Genomic DNA, 19,317 nt, shown 5'->3' with positions numbered 1-19,317 from the left:
AGTAGATTGCATGATGGAACGGGCCATCCAAATAGCTGAGAGAACCTGCTTCAATACAGAAATAAAAGCCCCTTTGATCACACCCCCAGTTGTGACCTACCACCACACACTGCAACCCATATGATGTATCATCAAATAAATACAACCCATACTCAATGGGGACCATATCTGAAAGAAATCTGTCCTGAACCACCTCTTCTGGCCTTCAAATACTACTCCCCCTGCCCCAGTCTCTCCAACTTCATCATCAGAAGCAAACTCCCCACAGACTAGGGGACACAAACTGAAAGCCATACCAGACCCTGCCAGAATAACACATGTAAAGCCTGTAGACCAAGGGTAGTCAATAGGCAGAGCATTGGCCAAATTCAGACCACCAGATGTTTTTGAACAGACCCTGAAATCTTTTTATTTTACTTGTTGTTTTTTATTATTTTCTCTGGAGTCTGAACATTGACTTTATCTTCACCAAGAAATTTGGACCTTGGCAAAAAATAGACTACCCCTGCTGTAGACATACCTCCACTACTATAATGATCAACACCTCCCCACACAACATAACATTCAAGATCCATGGGTCCTCCTATACATGCCTATCACAACCTTTGGTGTACCTCATCCAGTGTACTACATGCCTGAAGAACAACTGTGTGCGTGAAACCATACAATCACTATGCTCTCAAATGAACTCTCTCAGGAAATTGATGAAAGACAAAAACACCCATGGGCAAACACTTTTCACAAAATTATCACTCCATATGTGATCTCTCAGTTCTCATTCTCAAGGGAATCTGCACAACAACTTCAAAAGAGGAGCCTGGGAGCTTAAATTCATAACTTTGCTAGACACTAAAAATTCTGGACTGAATAAAGATACTGGATTTATAGCTTATAACAACAATCTGTAAACCACTAACACTACCCCCACACTGTCTTTTTTTCCCTCTCTCCCTTTCTTTCCCCTATATGACTAGAAGAGTGTTAACAAGCTACAAAAGTTGGTCCAATAAAAGATATTCTTTCACCCATCTTGTCTTTCTGTGTATAATACACTTATACATACACTGATATTCATATGTATAAATAAATAAGGTGGTCTGAGTAGCAACACCTATAGCTGAGGGCCCCAAACTTTTTCTATAAAAAAATACCAGAATTTCAGTAGTTTATAACTTTGAAATGTTCTATGGCAGCTATCTGCTGAATTTTTTGGGAAAGTTTTTCAGCAAAAATGGTTCTACTCTTTCAAATAACAAGGATAGGGGAAATGCATTATTTTATCCACATATTTTTTAAAAAAAAAGTCATATGACCATTTCATGGAGAAGTTTTAGTACCTCAGTGATTTGAAGCAGGCACTTGAAATTTGCCTGTGGGATTGTACTGTTACCTTTTGCTATTCCTGTGAAAATCCACCCATATTTGGCCAAGTTATAAGCCTCTGACAATTGTAGTTAACACATGCTCAATAGTTTATTAGAGGCCACCATCATTATTCATCAAAGATTCTGTCTGCACTAGTGTGCTCCATGCTCACATAGCAGCTATTGCCAACTGAACTTCACATACACAGTCCCCACAGAACAACTGAGCATGCTCCATCCTAGGACTCCAGGAACTGAGTGGGTCTTTACCTCGAATTGTTCCTCCCCCTTGTCTGAAGTCACTGTGGCACTAAGTACCAGAACCAATAACAGGAAGACTCTCCTGTGTTCTCAATGCTCTCTGCTAGCACCCAGGCAGCATGGAGGAGGAGGAAGCAACCTGACTTGTATTGAAAAGAATTAGAAGTAAGGGGGTGGGAAAAAAGGGAGACAGAGGTAAACTGGGAGCAATAGGAGCCCGACAGGGATAGGGGCAGGGACAGGAGTTACAGAGGGTATAGAAACATTGCAGGGACAGGAATAGCTTGAGGTGACAAGGGCAGAAAGATCTAAACCACTGGAACATACTTCCCTCCAGAACCTAGAACTGAACCCAGATGTCTCCATCTCTATTTCACAGCTGTCAAGAGTATCACTGTGCTTTCCACTGGCTAGATATGTGTCACATTCCCCTGTAGTGCAGAGGTAGGCAAACTACGGCCCGCGGGCCCATCCTGCCCGACCCTTGAGCTCCCCGCCGGGGAGGCTAGCCCCCAGCCCCTCCTGTACTGTCTCCCCTCCCCCACAGCCTCAGCTTGCCATGCTGCCAGTGCTCTGGGTGGCAGGGCTGCGAGCTCTGTCCAGGCAACGCTGCAGTGTGGCTGGCTCCGGCCTGTCAGAGCGGCTGCCAGACATGCGGCTCTGAGCAGCATGGTAAGGGGGTGGGGAACTGGGGGTTGGATAAGGGGCAGGGGATCCCTGGGGGCAGTCAGGCTGTTTGGGGAGGCACAGCCTTCCCTACCTGGCCCTCCATACAGTTCTGGAACCCTGATATGGCCCTCAGGCCAAAAAGTTTGCCCACCCCTGCCTGTAGTGGATGGTTCACATAGAGGAGAGCAGCCTAATACTGAAACTAGTTACTCAGGTGAAGATATGGGAATGGGGGCCCTGCGGATGACCTGTGGGGGTCAGTATGGTTCCATGCGATGAAATTTGTTTTTTCAGTTTGCTTTTTTAAAAAACCTAAGAAATTGGATTTTTAAAAACTACATTAAAAGAACTTTAATTCTGGCATTTCCTAACTTTTGAGTGCTTGACTCTGTTTCAATATATGTTATGTGCATATATGTGTATGAATAGTTTAAGGATTTATAGCACAGTGTATGCAAAAGCACACTGCTGAGCTAGTAGTAAATACCTGAAGCCATTTGTGGTTTCATCTGTGTTGCAAGAACATTTGAACTGGTTATTTCATACTATTTTTGAACATTGTCCTTGCCTGATCATTGCGGGAATTAGAAACAAACTGCCAGCTACAAAATATTCTCTTTCATATTACTTACCATTTTCTCATAAAAATCTGAAGAAATGCTACAGATCAAAGTTTCAAGTCAGAGTTTGTTACTGAAGGATGATTTTTTTATTATTATTACAGGTACAGCAATGGCCAAGAAACTGACAAAAAAGGTAAGCAAAATGTTCTGTTCTCAAAAAGAACTCTCATTCCTTCCGTTACTAAAACTCTATTTCACAACTGATTTTTTTTATTTGTGTGTTTGAAGGAGGTAGATGCTGCACTGGTAAATGTCACAAAGGCTAAAGCAGGACCAACCTTTTTTAGAGACCTCGGCGATAAAGGTAGCACATTTTGGTACTGAAAGTACATCTTATATTTTTGGACCTAATTATGCATGTGAATGTATTTTAAAGAAGGTTCTACAAGCTCAACTTGATTTCCAGCTAGCAAAAAGTTAACTCCCTGCTGAGATCTCTCTCAGCTCTTCAAGACGAGGAAACAGGGCTGGGAACTGAAGACCCATTCAGGCATTCCTAGGACACCAGGAAATTCTGTAAAAACACCTAGCTGACGCCGCCTATGGAGGAGGCAGAGCTCTACAGCCAGTCACTAGAAGGATGGGTTGTAGCCCAAAGTAGGCTTTTGTTTGTTTAACCCCAACAGGTTGTTGGATAGATTTTGTGTAATTTGGATGCACTTAAAATTTATAGAAAAGAAACCTTGGATAAAAATCATACTTGACAATGTACCCTCCGGTTCTTTGGCATCCCTGATTTCCAAGGGTGGTTGAATCCCTTATTCTTTCCTGTTCAGACAGGACCTCAGGAATACTCACTCTTCCCCGCCCCCAGCCCAACCCCTTAGGACCAGCAGTCCCTGGATTCTTCTGTAGTGCCGCCACTTAGGGGCTGGGAGTATAAACTAGTAACAGTTACTCCAGCCTCTAGGATATTACATTTTTATAACAGGGAATCCAGGACCAACAAATAAAGATTAACACCACTTTCTTTTAATTTATCCCTGTCCTTTTTAGGAGTAAAGGGAAGGAAACAGGCAAAGAAATTGAGAATGCCAAATAAGGGAGTAATTAACCAATCCATCAGCAACAAACACCCACAAACTAAGTTACTCTGAGAGAGCGACCCAAAGTCTCTGCACAGGCCCTATCTGAATATCGGGACTGTCCCTATAAAATCAGGATATCTGGTCACCCTATCCTCCACACAATGTGTATGACCTTGTATGCACCCTATGTGTGAGCTCACACCGGAGGGAGGATGTCCTCTGCCCAGTGTGACCTTGTACGTAATGTGCGTGCGAGGTCATGCTGTTCAGAGAATGCCAGTTTGTAATGTAAAATGGTATCCTCTATGCATCGTGACCTCACATGCATTATACATATGAGGTCATGTTGCGGAGCAAAATGGTGTCCTCTGCACAGAAGGAATTGCCACGACCCCATCTGCTGATAGTGTGACCCCATTTTGAGTCACGACCCACAGTTTGGGAACCGCTGCCATAGAAGCATGCTCAGTATTTGGTCCACCAAACCTCCATTCTGTCTCTGAATTCAGTTTCAGTTTCATATGTATAAAGCTATAAATATTTTTTAAAATAAAAATACAAAATAGTACTTTGACAAGTGCCTGGAACTAATAATCTACAACTGTTTGAAGGCACAATTTAGGTTGCTTATTTCTACCATCAAAGGGTTATTTAAATATTCAATAAAACTATCATTGGTTCAGATTGCAGAATAGAAAGCTAGGAGATTCTGCCTTCTAGTGGACAGTTTTAAAATTAACTTCACGTTCTTGTGGATATATTTTGTTTATATTTTATTAAGACTATTTTATTTATTAACCACACTTATTCTTTTATAATCTTAGCACTTTGACTGTGGAGATTTTTCCTTAATACAAGGAAAATATAACATGGTTACTAATCCAGAATAAAGGAATCTGGTTGTAATTGGCTGAGGCATAAGAATTAAGTAATGTGTGCAGCATTTATCCTTTAATTCTGATAGAGTCTACATATATACCAATAATATTTACAAATTGTTTTAAAAAAACCTTCTCTACTGCACCTATTAAATGTAAACTTGAAAATGAATAAATGTCAATAATCTCTTCAGAATAAAAAGTTTCACAAAGAAGAACTCAGTTCAGTTTTGCATCAGGTAAAGTGGTCAAATCTGTATAAAAGTAATAAAAGTGAAGTAATATTACTGTGAGATGAATTCTCTTGGAAATGATTCCATGGTAAAAATCTGCTTCGAGTCAGCCAGGTATATGTTGACTTCAGTATAATTAGTCATAGACAGAATATCAAACATATCATGGCTTTGTTTAAAGTCACTGAGGTTGGTGTGGAAAAACAATCAGAAATATTTTACATCTTTTTGCTATTTTTATCTTTTTTTTTTTTTTTTTTTTTTTTACCTATTTTACTATGCTGACTGCTCACAGAGTCAACATGGCAAAAGCAGCACTCCTAATCTTCTCTCTCCTGCAAGTCCTCCCTCCTTCATTCTCAGTCACTAGTGAACAACACCACCATCATCTCTGTCACTTAGGCCCATAAGTGGCTGGGTATCATCTTCGTCTGAGCCCTCTCTATAGATCCTCACATCATTCAGGCTGTGTCTGAGCCTAACCAATTCTTTCTGCATAACCTCTAAGATCTGACGCTTTTATCCATCCTTACAGCTAAAACTCTGGTCCGGGCTCTCCTCATCTTGTATCTTGATTACGACAACATCCTTTTCCCTGACCTTGACAAACGCAAGTTTGCCCTGTTTGTATCCATTCAAAATGTTGCTGCAAAGATCATTTTCCTAGCTCAGTGCTTTGACCATGTCACCCCTTCCTGTGTTTCTCTTAACTGGCTCCTCCTCCTCCATTGCAATCAAACATAAGCTATTTCTCTTCACTTTCAGGGCTCTTCATGGCTTATCCCCACCCTACCTATCAGCTCTCATTTAGCATGAGATGTCAACTCCCACCTTTCATCAGCTTGAGATGCAAGCCTCCATCACTCACTTGCACCAGCAGGATCTACACTGGGGCTGCCTCATACTCACCCCTAAGAGCAGGGGTGGGCAAACTTTTTGGCTTGAGGGCCACATCGGAGTTGCAAAACTGTATGGAGGGGCCAGGTAGGGGAGGCACAGCCTCCCCAAACAGCCTGGCCCTGCCCCCTCCCACTTCCTGCCCACTGGCTGCTCCCCTCAGAATCCCTGACCCATCCAACCCTCCCTGTCCCCTGACTACGCCAACCCCTATCCACACCCCCGACAGGCCCCCTGGGACTCCCACACCCTATCCAACCCCCCCTGTTTCCCATCCCCTGACGCCCCCCAGAACCCTTGACCCATGCAACCGCCCCCTGACTGCTACCCCGGGACCCCCTGCCCCCTTACTATGCCGGAGCCAGCCATGCCGCCGCGCTGGCGGTGCAGGGCGCTCAGGCTTTGGGGGAGGGGGGGACAGTTGGGGAGGGGCCGGGGGCTAGCCTCCTTGGCCGGGAGCTCAGGGGCCGGGCAGGATGGTCCTGTGAGCCGGATGTGGCCCGCGGGCCGTAGTTTGCCCACCGCTGCCTAAGAGCCACTGTATCTATAGGCAAACTAGGCAACTGCTGCTTAGGATCTGCAGGTTTCTGGGAGAAGTGGTGCTGCAGACCAGTCTACCGGGTGTAAACTGCAGAGTACTCCAACTGACCCATGTAGACCCTGCTGGTGCGAGTTAAAAGCACCTAGTTTGCATTGACGTACAGGACTACATCAGTATGCACTAAATACTTTTTAGCTCACACCAGCAAGGTGTACATGGGGCAGTTAGAACACTCCAATCTATACTGGTCTGCAGTTCACACCGCCGAGACTGGTCTGTGGCAGTGCTTCCAGAAATCTGCTGTATCTAGGCAGCTGCTGCCCCACACGGATGCCTGTAGCTATCACACCCTTTGGGTGGGGGCAAGGCAGCAAAATAAGGACCCTGGAATTAGGATCTTGCACAGATATTTTCTTCAGGGAAAGAAACACTCAATGGAGGGAGGAAAAAATGGGTACTTCTGTTCGAGCCGTGAGAAAAAGAACTGATTTCAGTATCTGCTGGTAGCATTGTCATAAGCCCTGTTACTTAGTATAGTATAGGAATATGAGCTACATTTCAAAGAACTAGGTATGAGCTTAAATCTCTTCAACACAGTATTTAACAGAATAGAAGATGTCGTGGGCAATTACAAATTGACTGGGTAATTAAATTAAATAGATTGGGGCGGCAAAGGTCTGTCTAAACATGAAGAAAATATAATGATAAATTAAAACCAAATAGGAGTGTTCCCACATTCTCTCAGCCTTTCATGAATAATTTAAATTGATTAACGTAAAATAAGGTTCAGCCTTGGGGCTTTTGATCTTTTTAGTTGGTTGTTTTAATAGTTGTGTTTTTTAAAATTCCATAGTAATTTGGATCTGTGTATTTGGTACTTTGGTCTGTATATTTATGACAACACTTGTTTGCATTTGGTGCCCAGCTACATGATTGGTGAATGCAAAGCAATTGCTGTTTGTGCTCAGATTGCAAGTTTTTCCATGGGCAAAATTGTGGGTTCAGATATAAAGATGTGGGGTTTGAGTCCTCATTGCATCACTCCCCTTTTTAGCAGCATAAGTCCATCCGTTTACTTCCTGTAGAGGTACACCAACTTGAAACTGCAGTAACGCAATGGTGACTCAAACCCTTTGCTCTTGAAAATTCAGCCAATTAAGGATAAACTCGCATGCCACAGAGGTCCATGAGCAATTGCTAATTAACTAATTCTTCCTATTAGCTCTCTGTCATTAAGCAGACAAAAAATGTTTCACTGTGCACCTTTGTTCATAATCCTGCTCTAGGATAGAAGTCGGTAATCCTATATTATAGAGAAAATCACCTGATACCATTCCAAATCTGCATACTCTAAACTCAACACCAGAGTAAAGTTTGAGACCAGTGTAAAATACTTTTTTGGAATCTTAAATGCTTTATTGAAGTTTGAAGAGAATACTAATGTTGTCAGGTCGCCAGTGGGTTTTTTGATTAACAACATGTATGCTTTGGACGTGCTTTGCTATGTAGTTTACAGTTTGGCATATAAAAGCTGAATTACCTGTGTTTTATGTTGATACAATATGTGTATTTATTACTAATGTGTGAAGTCTCATAATTGCTGTTGCACAGATTTTCAACTGGATAAAATTTACTGGTAAAATATTAGTTAGGTTTTGACTATGGGTACTTTATTTTATGGTAACATCACACACAGGCTAGGTTTTGGAGACTATCTCACACAACTTCAGATCGTTTCTGCAGGGCTCCATCACTATAAAATGTAACGCTACATCACTGGTAGGGACTGTCTTTCTTTTTGCTCTGTGTTTGTACAGTGCCTAGCACAATGGGGTCCTGGTCCACAACTAGGGCTCCTTGGCACCACCACAGTACAAATAATAAATACAAATAATTTATGCCTTTTGTGTTAAAGAACTAATACAATATTGTACATTCAAGTTGTAAACACAATTTTTGAAATATAAATAATACTTAGTATCTACATAGTGTTTTGTATGGTCATAGCACCGTACAGACATAACTTTACTAGTCTTCACAACACAGCTGTTAGGTAGATGGCGAAGTATCATTTATCCCCATGTTTACAGGTGGGGAAACTGAGAGAAAAGGAGAAATGACTTGGCCAAATCCGCACAGCGCGTCAGGGGCAGAATTAGAATTAGAACTCACTCTCCTGAGTCTTAGCCCTGTGCTCATTTCTCCAGACAATGCTGCTTTCAGTAAATGAATATTTCTAAATTCTGGAGTTAGTATAAAATGACAAACGTAAAATATTAAATTATTTCAAAGCAAATAAAAATGTTATTGGCTCAGCATAGTGATTAATCAAGTTTGTTTATCACTGAGGCTTAAGAGAATTCCTTATCTATCAATTAGCTAAATATAAATTATAAAAATTATGTTTATCTTTGAATCTACATTATACAGTGTTTACTTCACAAGTTAAAAGTATTTTTAAAAGCTGTTCATAAAAAGCCCTTTAAATGTTTTTCTTAAAACATTATCATAGGGCAGATGCGTAGAATTCTGTTGTTTAACCATCAGCTTTTTATATTCTCTGTCTTTAGCTCGTATGCTGCTATTTTGACACTGTCACATCTTTGTTCAGGCTTTTCATTTAAATCGGTGTTTCAAAGGAAAACTCTGGAATTTTCCTTCAAAAGGGGGGAAAAACACTTTCACCTTGTAGAAAGGACATGTTGCTATTAAAAAAAAAAAAAAACCTCCTTTTGGCACAGGGCCCAGCAGTACTATCAGTGCAATCTAGCAGCTTGGCAGCTTTGCGTGTTGCCATATTCCCCTTGAGAATTAAAGGAAAGCTATTCTCCGCCTTTTCAAGGCTGCCAAAGGATGAAATACTTTGATCCTTCAGAATAACAGTAGAGTAGTTCTCCTCCCAGGTACTAAATGTGACAAAGCACATTTAATTTATTTGTCTTTTATGTAAACACTGACATTTTTCAGTGAAAATCCAAACATTTAGTTCAGGTCTTTTATTAATACCAAATAAACCTCCACATGACAGAGATGCTTGAGAAACAAGTTCACCTCCAGAGCACTGAAAATAGAATCAGAAATTTTTGTTTAACAAATAATGACAAAAGAAAATATTTATTTCAAATAAGTTGTATTATTTAGTATACAATTAATATGAAACTGAAAGTTTCAAATATACAAAGTTTGATTGTAAAAGCCTTTCTGCAAATATTGCAGATCAATATGCTGATTTTAAAATTCACCATTTCATTTTTGGTACAATTTTATTTCAGGACTGATCTCATATACAGAGTACCTCTTTTTGCTGACAATCCTCACAAGTAAGTATGACTTCTAGATTTCTGCATCACAGCCCAACATAAAAAAATATTTTATATTAAGATCAATGGCTACTACACATTAGGGAATTAATGTAAATGGATTCTATGTCAAATGACTGCAGTATGAATCTATTGTGTTATCAGTGATTATTAGCAGCACTTTAAAGATGTTGATAAGCTCCACAACAAGGGTCAGGAATTGAATAGGATGCCATTCAAGAGAATTTGGTGGAGGGAAGGAGGTATTTTTACGTTATTTGTTAGTCAAGTTTGGCAATGAGACGTTTACATCTTAACAAACAGGACTCGTTCAGTGGTATAGCACAGTGCCCAATGAATCGTTTATGAAAAGGAGTATGTGTCACGGAAGACATCTCCAAAAATGAGCCTGGGAACTTAAAATCATAATTTTGCTAGACACTAAAAATCATGGTCCTAATAACACTGGATTGATGGTTTATTACAACAATCTGTAGTCCATTAATCCCCCTCATTTTGTCCTATAAGTGCAGGGTTGTTAACAGGCCACTTCACCTTGAATGGTCCTTTCAAATATGTATTAGCTACTTATGTTAAACAGTCTTTTCCACCTTGTATTTAGCTGGGTCACTCATAGTACTTTCCCCAGACCTGAAGAAGAGCTCTGGGTATCTTGAAAGCTTGTCTCTTTCACCAACAGAAGTTGGTCCAGTAAAAGATTTTACTTCATCCACTATCTCTCTAATATTCACATAGAATCATAGAATATCAGGGTTGGAAGGGACCCCTGAAGGTCATCTAGTCCAACCCCCTGCTCGAAGCAGGACCAATTCCCAGTTAAATCATCCCAGCCAGGGCTTTGTCAAGCCTGACCTTAAAAACCTCTAAGGAAGGAGATTCTACCACCTCCCTAGGTAACGCATTCCAGTGTTTCACCACCCTCTTAGTGAAAAAGTTTTTCCTAATATCCAATCTAAACCTCCCCCACTGCAACTTGAGACCATTACTCCTCGTTCTGTCATCTGCTACCATTGAGAACAGTCTAGAGCCATCCTCTTTGGAACCCCCTTTCAGGGAGTTGAAAGCAGCTATCAAATCCCCCCTCATTCTTCTCTTCTGCAGGCTAAACAATCCCAGCTCCCTCAGCCTCTCCTCATAAGTCATGTGTTCCAGACCCCTAATCATTTTTGTTGCCCTTCGCTGGACTCTCTCCAATTTATCCACATCCTTCTTGTAGTGTGGGGCCCAAAACTGGACACAGTACTCCAGATGAGGCCTCACCAATGTCGAATAGAGGGGAACGATCACGTCCCTCGATCTGCTCACTATGCCCCTACTTATACATCCCAAAATGCCATTGGCCTTCTTGGCAACAAGGGCACACTGCTGACTCATATCCAGCTTCACATACTAAGGTGTATAAAGGATACTACGTAGACAGAGGTAGTTCACAACATTCTTGTTTGGGAACCCATCATGTTCTTTCATACCATGCCTTCAGACAATTGCTGCCATCGCTTCACATTTTAATCCATTTTCTTCTCATTCCTTTCCTCCTCTCTGTTCCATTTCTCTTGGTTTTTTTTCTCTCTCATATATATTTTGCTGACTCTTCTGCTTGCCCTGTTGTCTGCTGATTACTTCAGTAGCCCTCCTCACCATCTCCAGCCGCTACTTACCAAAGATGTGGAAACCATTCATTGTGCTACACAAGGCTGGACTGAAAAGAACAGGGAAAAGATGTTTGGGCTGGCAGGTCGTTCTTTGAGCCTGAAGTCCTGGACATGAAAAGTGCTATTGCAGCCACCTTCATTAGGGGCTACAGTGGGAACAGTATGCATCCGATGAAGTGAGCTGTAGCTCACGAAAGCTTATGCTCAAATAAACTGGTTAGTCTCTAAGGTGCCACAAGTACTCCTTTTCTTTTAGTGGGAACAGGGAGTGAGGGCAGGTGGCTTTCAAGAGAGCCATCCACTGCTTTAACTGCAAATATAATGGCAATTATATGATGGGTCTGTTGGGGTGACCTTGTGTCTTTTAGCTTTCCTCACAGACACCGATCCTAGCCTGTGCTCCATACATACCATCCCTCTGTACTACTCTGGTGGTCTGTCCCTCAAACTGGAAAATATTAAAAGTCAGGGAGAGCTTTCGAAGACCAAATGAATATAATGGGCATTATGAAGTGAGGCCTTTGGCTAGCTGTGATACATTCCAATTATATAACCATATAGGCCAAGTTTTGTTAGCCAGTATAGCCTCTCTCAAACCATTAGACTCACAAAAGTAGGAGAAAACCAAAAATCTTAACTCTCTTGATGTCAGTGGATGATGGACGGACATACATCCTCATGGACCTCTCTGCAGCATTCAGCACTCTCAACTATGAGATACTGCTATCTTAGCTGAGAAAGGTGATTGCACTAACATGATTTTGAGCCCTTCCTTGAAGGATGCATCCAGAGAATGGTGATGGAAAATGACATCTTTCCCACAAGCCCCCTCACTTTGTAGAGGGCCTCAAGCATTGATTCTCTCTCCAGTTCTATTTACCATCTACATACAGCCACGAGGTGAATTGGAAAGATAACCTAGACTTGAGTGCCGGCAGTATGCGCATGACACACAGCTCCACCTATCTTTCACCACATGTAACCCTTCCTGTATAACCAAGATGGCCCAGAGCTTGATCAGGTCATGGATGAAACTGAACTCAGGCAATACAGAGGTTATGATGGTGGCTAGAGGAAAGCACCTCCTGGCTGTACTACAGCAATGCAATATACATGGGATGAAGCAATCAGCCTTCAGGAAACTCTAGCTAATACAGATCACAACATTGTGCATGGTTTTGATATAAACTAATCCATCATACAAATATACTGCCCCCCCCCTCGAGTAGTGATCCTCCAGTACCACAGCTAATGGCCCAATAATTATGAATGTGGGCAATATTAAACGCACAATAGTTATTCATAAATGTTTCCAAAAAGATAGCAATTGCTTAGACGGATTCTGGCTGAGTAATGTGCTACATAAAGCAGAGAGGAGGAGTATGGTCACCTCTTACATATAGAAAAAAATCATTTTCAAGATAGGCCACCTTCACCTTCCACGCAAATTGAAATACCAGCCAGGGGTTTACTGAATCCAGAAGTGGCAGACAGGATCTAGCTCCACTGGAAAAATGTGAAACTAATTTTTTTGCAAAACAAATCAGGCAGTGGATAGTCTTAAAAAAAGAGAACCCCATAGCAGCATCAATATTCTTATATAGTATGTTTTAATTAAAATCAGGTGGCAGAAGATTCAGTTTCTTTAAATTCAGTTGTTAGGCTGAGAATTAAAACCAATATTGATGCATTGGATCAAATAAGAAGGAAATGAAGCAGCTTCAAAGCAAGCAATTCTTCACATTTTCGGACAATCAAATGACATTATTTCCAGGGTATATTATATAGGAATGGATTGAACTGCAAAAACAAAGGAACCTGTTTATACAGGATGAATCCAATGTTAATTTTGCTTCTGAAGTTACACAAAAGGTTATCATGTACATCATTCTGAAAGCAAATGTCAACAAGGGTTAGTGCTTCCATCTGTATCTAATATCTGTCCCATATCAATCAGTTCTTGATATTTCATAATTATGTAGCCTATGTGTCTATGACTCTAATTATTATTAGCTACAATCAGATTGTTCGAAGAAGCTCTCTGAGGCTTTATTTACTTTTTTTAATGAGATTTTCCCAACCCCACACAGCTATTCTCTAGATCTGCTATCCTCTGGTACTACCCCTCCATTGGCTAAAATATTCCCAGTTTCTGTACACCTGGACAGATATGAAATCCAGTATCAGGGTAAGGGCCTGTGTGAAAATGTTTCTTCATAATAAATGGAGGCCTTATTTTACCTATTGCAGTACTTGCTTCCCACTCAGACATGCCTCATGTCACCACAATTATCTTTTGTTCAGTGCCAAGGCTTAGTTAATGGTATACTCCTGGTTAGTCTCTGCTATGGGTTGTGAACAGCTAAAATCCAGCACTATTATTCTATTATTACTTTCCTGGTGAGTGACTCCAGGAGCTGAGCACGCCATCTCGATCAAAAACTTTATTCCCATTAGCCCATTATAAAAGTTTCAGATAATTAATACTGTTTTGCTGTGCAGGACCAAATGGAACCTACACTTTCGGCTAATATGCAGGTCTGATGTTCAGATTTTACAGTTTTGCCTGAAAGCGTAATTAAATACAAATATATTTGAGATCTTCTTTGAACCACATTTACATTATAAAATGCATACCATTGGCATTCGATCATATCAGATAAGCATGTCTTGGGAACTGTATGAGCAGTTCTAGCCTGTATATTTTATGTCCGGCTGCTTTCTTATCTGTAAATTACAACACAGATTACATTAATCATTTTACAATAAATCGTTACACTTTTATTCTCTAAAGTTATTATGGGATGTGCTCTTATTATTATTGAACCAGAGAACTCTCTCGGTGAAAGGTTTCAAATGAAACATTTCCATAGAGAGGAAACCAGTTTCCGTAGAGTTCGGATTAGCACGCTGTAATGATACTTGTCAAATATTAGTGCATCACAAGGTTGGTCAATTGGAAATGCTAATTGGCTGGTGATGGGGTGAATAATGTCTGATATATAAAGACAACATGTTGTATTATATTTTTGCCAGATTCACTGGAAAGCAAAAAAAGGCATTTTCTTAATGTTATCACTCTGCAAAAGCATAAGCTTTGTGCGCGTTAGAAAAATCAAGGTCCACACTTTTTTCAGCCAATGGCTGAAAAAAATATAACTCCAAACTAAAAACGTCTCTGAAGAGGCTTCACATTCCCAAGGGAGATTGAATTTTGTATTGGACATTATATTCCTGGAGACCCTTGTGACCCCGGTAAACTATAGGAGATGTCCCATAGCTTTCTTCTAATTGATGGTTTGCCTGCATAGAGCTACAAACTCCCAGATATCAGTGCGGGTCACTTGCTACTGCAATGGACTTCAAACATGTTTCAGTGTCAAATTACTCCTGGTCAGGCTAGTTAAGAGGACAACCCACTAGCGAGTCAGGTAGCCTCAAATGGACAAAAGAAGTATTTCAGAGAGTTTTGCGTTTTCTTAGTGCCTACTACAGTCAGACCTGATGAAATTGTCCTGATAGATAAGGGGCAGCAATTTGCTGAAAGAAATGCAGTGCATGTTTTTGCAAATTATTTGCATCATTTAATTAAAAAATAGGTATTGGGGAACAAAATACACAATGTACCGAAAGGGGAAAAGTTGGAGCTCAAATGTATAGAGATTTTCTAATAAGAAAATATAATACTTGGGCTGGCTCGGGACCCTGTTGCTAGTTCCCATGGTCCTAACTGAGAGAACTGGGTTTGATTTACAAACCCAGTCTCTTGTTTCTCGGGGCAGTAGAGACTGAAAATAATAGTCTACGGCATGCTTAGTTTCTGAGAGGAAGAAGTACCTGAGACCACTCTACAGTGATTCTTCTAACCAATTTGGGAATATTGATTGGCTTTGGAGGTTTCTTCCAGCTCTTCTTAGCATGAAAGTAGGTACAGGACATAGAGCTAGAACTTAGAGATGGTCAGTGGCAATGGAGAAAATGGGGAAACAGGCTGAGGACCATAGGAAGAGAATCTAGGGCATTATGATGGACTGAATTTTCAGAACTCGTGAAAACAGATCAAGATATTCTGCTATATGTAGTTACTATTAGAATTTCATTACCAACATCACTGTCTTTTGAAATGGATATAAAACAGTGTTTTTTTAACATTTACATAATAGTTGCATCTGGGTAATATGGTTTGTTGGGAATTCAAAGCATCTGTCCAACTATGAAAAACTGAAACTGCAGGTGATAATCCTGCTGCATTAGTTATTTATAAGTATATGTATTTTTAACACTTCATTGCAGAACCACAAACTGGATTTCATATTGCTTTTAAAATGTTGGATGCAGATGGCAATGAACAAGTTGAAAAAAAGGAGTTCTTTAAGGTATGTAAATACATATTCATTTTTGAAGTATCCACCATTAAAAATAGTCATGTGTAGTCTTTTGCATCTAATCTGTGATCACATTTTACAATAGAGAGAGCTATATTTGCTAATACACTTTATTTATATGAAAGGAATATATAAAAAAGCATCACCACAGGGTTTAAAAGTAGTTATTATCATGTTTGAAGTTAACTTTTATAAATGCTACCTTTCATCCATATCTGCAGATCTCTGTATAGTAGCAGTAATTGCCCCAGGTTTGACCTACCTTAATGTATCAGTTTGGGAAAGTCTTCCAGTTTCTAAATATGGACTTTAAAAAAGTCACTTTCTGATTTGTTTTAAATTTGTTTGTGTTGTTCCACAGTAGTAAACAAATATTGTTCCCAATGTGATATATAATGTAGGTGGGGGAAAGAAACTACATTTTTATTTGAAACACAAATGGGGAAAATTGGTCCACAAATGGAAAAAGAAAACTCTGAAAGACATTTATTTTAAGCTTTTAAGAGAGTATCATTAATTTTGTAGAGTATAAAAAACTATATTAAGTATTCAACAGGGTTCTTACAGGAAAATATGTCTTAAAAATTCAAGTCAAAAATAGGAAATGAAAATAACAGAAACCTGGACATTTTTTATGCACTCTCATTGTGATTTCCTATTACATGACTGTGGTTAGGATTTTAAAAGAAGCAGAAATGACTGCTGTCCTCCTTTATGAATTAGTCTCCAACATTACCCTAACGGTAAACAGTACTGTGATCAAAGTCAGAAATACAGAAAAATCCTCTTAATCTGAACCTTAATAATTGGCACACCCGCTTGATTGGGAAAATTGCCAAGGAATCAGTGGAATGTATTTCAGTGACTTTAAACATTGGGATAATGGCACACCAATTGCTAGCATAAATTTCTCACTGTGCTACCCTTTGTTCATTTCATGCTGTTTCCCAGCTCGGTTATGATTGTTAAATGAGTGTCTTGCCTTAATATTGTTTTAGAAAATATTTTAATGCTTTGGAGTACCTTTTTAAAGCAATATCTGAAACTAAACAATATTTCCCAGTGCAGTGTGTTCCCATGAACCTCTAATAATTGAGACCATTGCTTAATTTTGGTACATTTGTTTCTCTCTGTTTGTGCCAATTAGGAGGCTTCTGCTGAGCTATATTTCAGATACAAATTGCACAAACAAATCATAGAATCATAGGATTGGAAGGGACCTCGAGAGGTCATCTAGTCCAGTCCACTGCACTCACAACAGGACTACGTATTATCTAGACCATTCCTGACAGGTGTTTGTCTAACCTGCTCCAGTGGCCAAGTTCCATTCAGTATCATTTGCAAAGTATAGGCCCAATCCTGCAAGGTGCTTGAGTGCTCTCAGTTCTCTGCGGGTCCTGTGTGCAAGTTCTTCCAGGTGTGAAAAAGTTGTTCTAGAAAACTGTTCACATCATTATTCTGCTGATGAAAAATAAAGCCAAATTACAAAACAGCCATTTTCTTTTTGCATTTGTCATTCTTACCCACTGGTTCTGATAATCATCCAACAGGATTGTATCAGAGCAATTAAAATACATACTGATCAGTGAAATGCGTCTATTCCAGCTCCTGTTTTTTTAAGCTGAACAATACAGAACATTGATAACATACAGATATGGATACATCCATTAAAGAAGATGAGAGTCTGTTCTCTCAAAATAGGTGGCAATACAAATCAATACAAAAATTAGAATCTTGGAGAGGCAATCCTATTAAGTGAATGTTGTTGTAGTAAGAAAAATTACGTTACTTTGCATGTCTTTTGATTAGGGCTGGCAAGAGATTTTAAAAATGTATCGTGATTAATCTCAAGATTTAAAAAATTGCTATTAATTGTGCGATTAATTGCACTGTTAAACAATAATGGAATACCATTTATTTAAATATTTTTTATGTTTTCTAGGTTTTCAAATATACTGATTTCAGTTACAACACAGAATACAAAGTGTACAGTGCCCACTTTATATTTATTTTTATTACAAATATTTGTGCTGTAAAAAAAACAAAAGAAATAGTATTTTTCAATTCACCTAGTACAAGTACTGTAATGCAACCTCTTTATCATGAAAGATGAACTTACAAATGTAAAATTGTGTACAAAATATAACTGCATTCAAAAATAAAACAATGTAAAACTTTAGAGTCTACAAGTCCAATCAGTCCTACTTCTTGTTCAGGCAATCGCTCAGACAAACAAGTTTGTTTACATTTACAGGAGATAATGCTGCCCGCTTCTTGTTTACAATGTCACCTGAAAGTGAGAACGGGCATTCGCATGGCAATATTTTAGCCAGCGTTGCAAGATATTTACATGCCAGATGCACTAAAGATTCATATGTCCCTTCATTTTCAACCACCATTCCAGAGGACATGCATCCATGCTGATGACGGGTTCTGCTCAGTACAGATCCAAAGCAGTGCAGACTGACGCATGCTCACTTTCATCGTCTGATGCCACCAGCAGAAGGTTGATTTTCTTTTTTGATGGTTTGGGTGCTGTAGTTTCCACATCAGAGTGGTGCTCTTTTAAGACTTCTGAAAGCATGCTCCACACCTCGTCCCTCTCAGATTTTGGAAGGCACTTCCGATTCTTAAACCTTGGGTTGAGTGCAATAGCTATCTTTAGAAATCTCACATTGGTACCTTCTTTGTGTTTTGTCAAATCTGTGGTGAAAGTGTTCTTAAAACGAACAACATGTGCTGGGACTGCTATAACGTGAAATATATGGCAGAATGCAGGTAAAACAGAGCAGGAAATGTACTATTCTCCCCCAAGGAGTTCAGTCAAAATTTAATTAACATGTTATTTTTTTAGCTAGTGTCATCAGCATGGAAGCATCTCCTCTGGAATGGTGGCCAGCATGAAGGGGCATACAAATGTTTAGCATATCTGGCACGTAAATACCTTGCAATGCCGGTTACAAAAGTGCCATGCGAACACCTGTTCTCACTTTCAGGTGACGTAAATAAGAAGCCGGCAGCATTATCTCCTGTAAATGCAAACAAACTTGTTTGTCTGAGCGATTGGCTCAACAAGAAGTAGGACTGAGTGGACTTGTAGGGTCTAAAGTTTTACATTGTTTTGTTTTTGAGTGCAGTCATATAACAAAAAAATCTACATTTGTAAGTTGCACTTTCACGATAGAGATTGCACTACAGTACTTGTAAGAGGTGAATTAAAAAATACTATTTCTTTTGTTTATCATTTTTACAGTGAAAATATTTGTAATAAAAAATAATAATATAAAGTGAGCACTGGACACTTGGTATTCTGTGTTGCGGTAGAAATCAATATATTTGAAAATGTAGAAAAACATCAAAAATATTTAATAAATTTCATTTGGCATTCTATTGTTTAACAGGTTTCAGAGTAACAGGCGTGTTAGTCTGTATTCACAAAAAGAAAAAGAGTACTTGTGGCACCTTA

General features: G+C 39.6%; 1 protein-coding gene across 2 annotated transcripts in view; it reads left to right on the top strand.

Moving 5' to 3' along the window:
• MICU2 (mitochondrial calcium uptake 2) overlaps positions 1-19,317 on the top strand; it is a 249,043-nt gene that overhangs the window by 191,053 nt on the left and 38,673 nt on the right. For both annotated transcript variants that reach the window (XM_084617911.1, XM_084617912.1), the window contains 4 exons: positions 3,019-3,050; positions 3,146-3,221; positions 9,767-9,814; positions 15,760-15,842. In XM_084617911.1, coding sequence (XP_084474037.1) covers positions 3,019-3,050; positions 3,146-3,221; positions 9,767-9,814; positions 15,760-15,842 — 239 coding nt within the window. The remainder of the gene's footprint in view (positions 1-3,018; positions 3,051-3,145; positions 3,222-9,766; positions 9,815-15,759; positions 15,843-19,317) is intronic.

Source organism: Lepidochelys olivacea (genome assembly GCF_965140295.1).
Source record: "Lepidochelys olivacea isolate rLepOli2 genome assembly, chromosome: 1".
NCBI classification, from domain to species: Eukaryota; Metazoa; Chordata; order Testudines; family Cheloniidae; genus Lepidochelys; species Lepidochelys olivacea.
The sequence above is the reverse complement of the archived record's forward strand: the minus strand, read 5'-3'. Positions and strand labels throughout refer to the sequence as shown.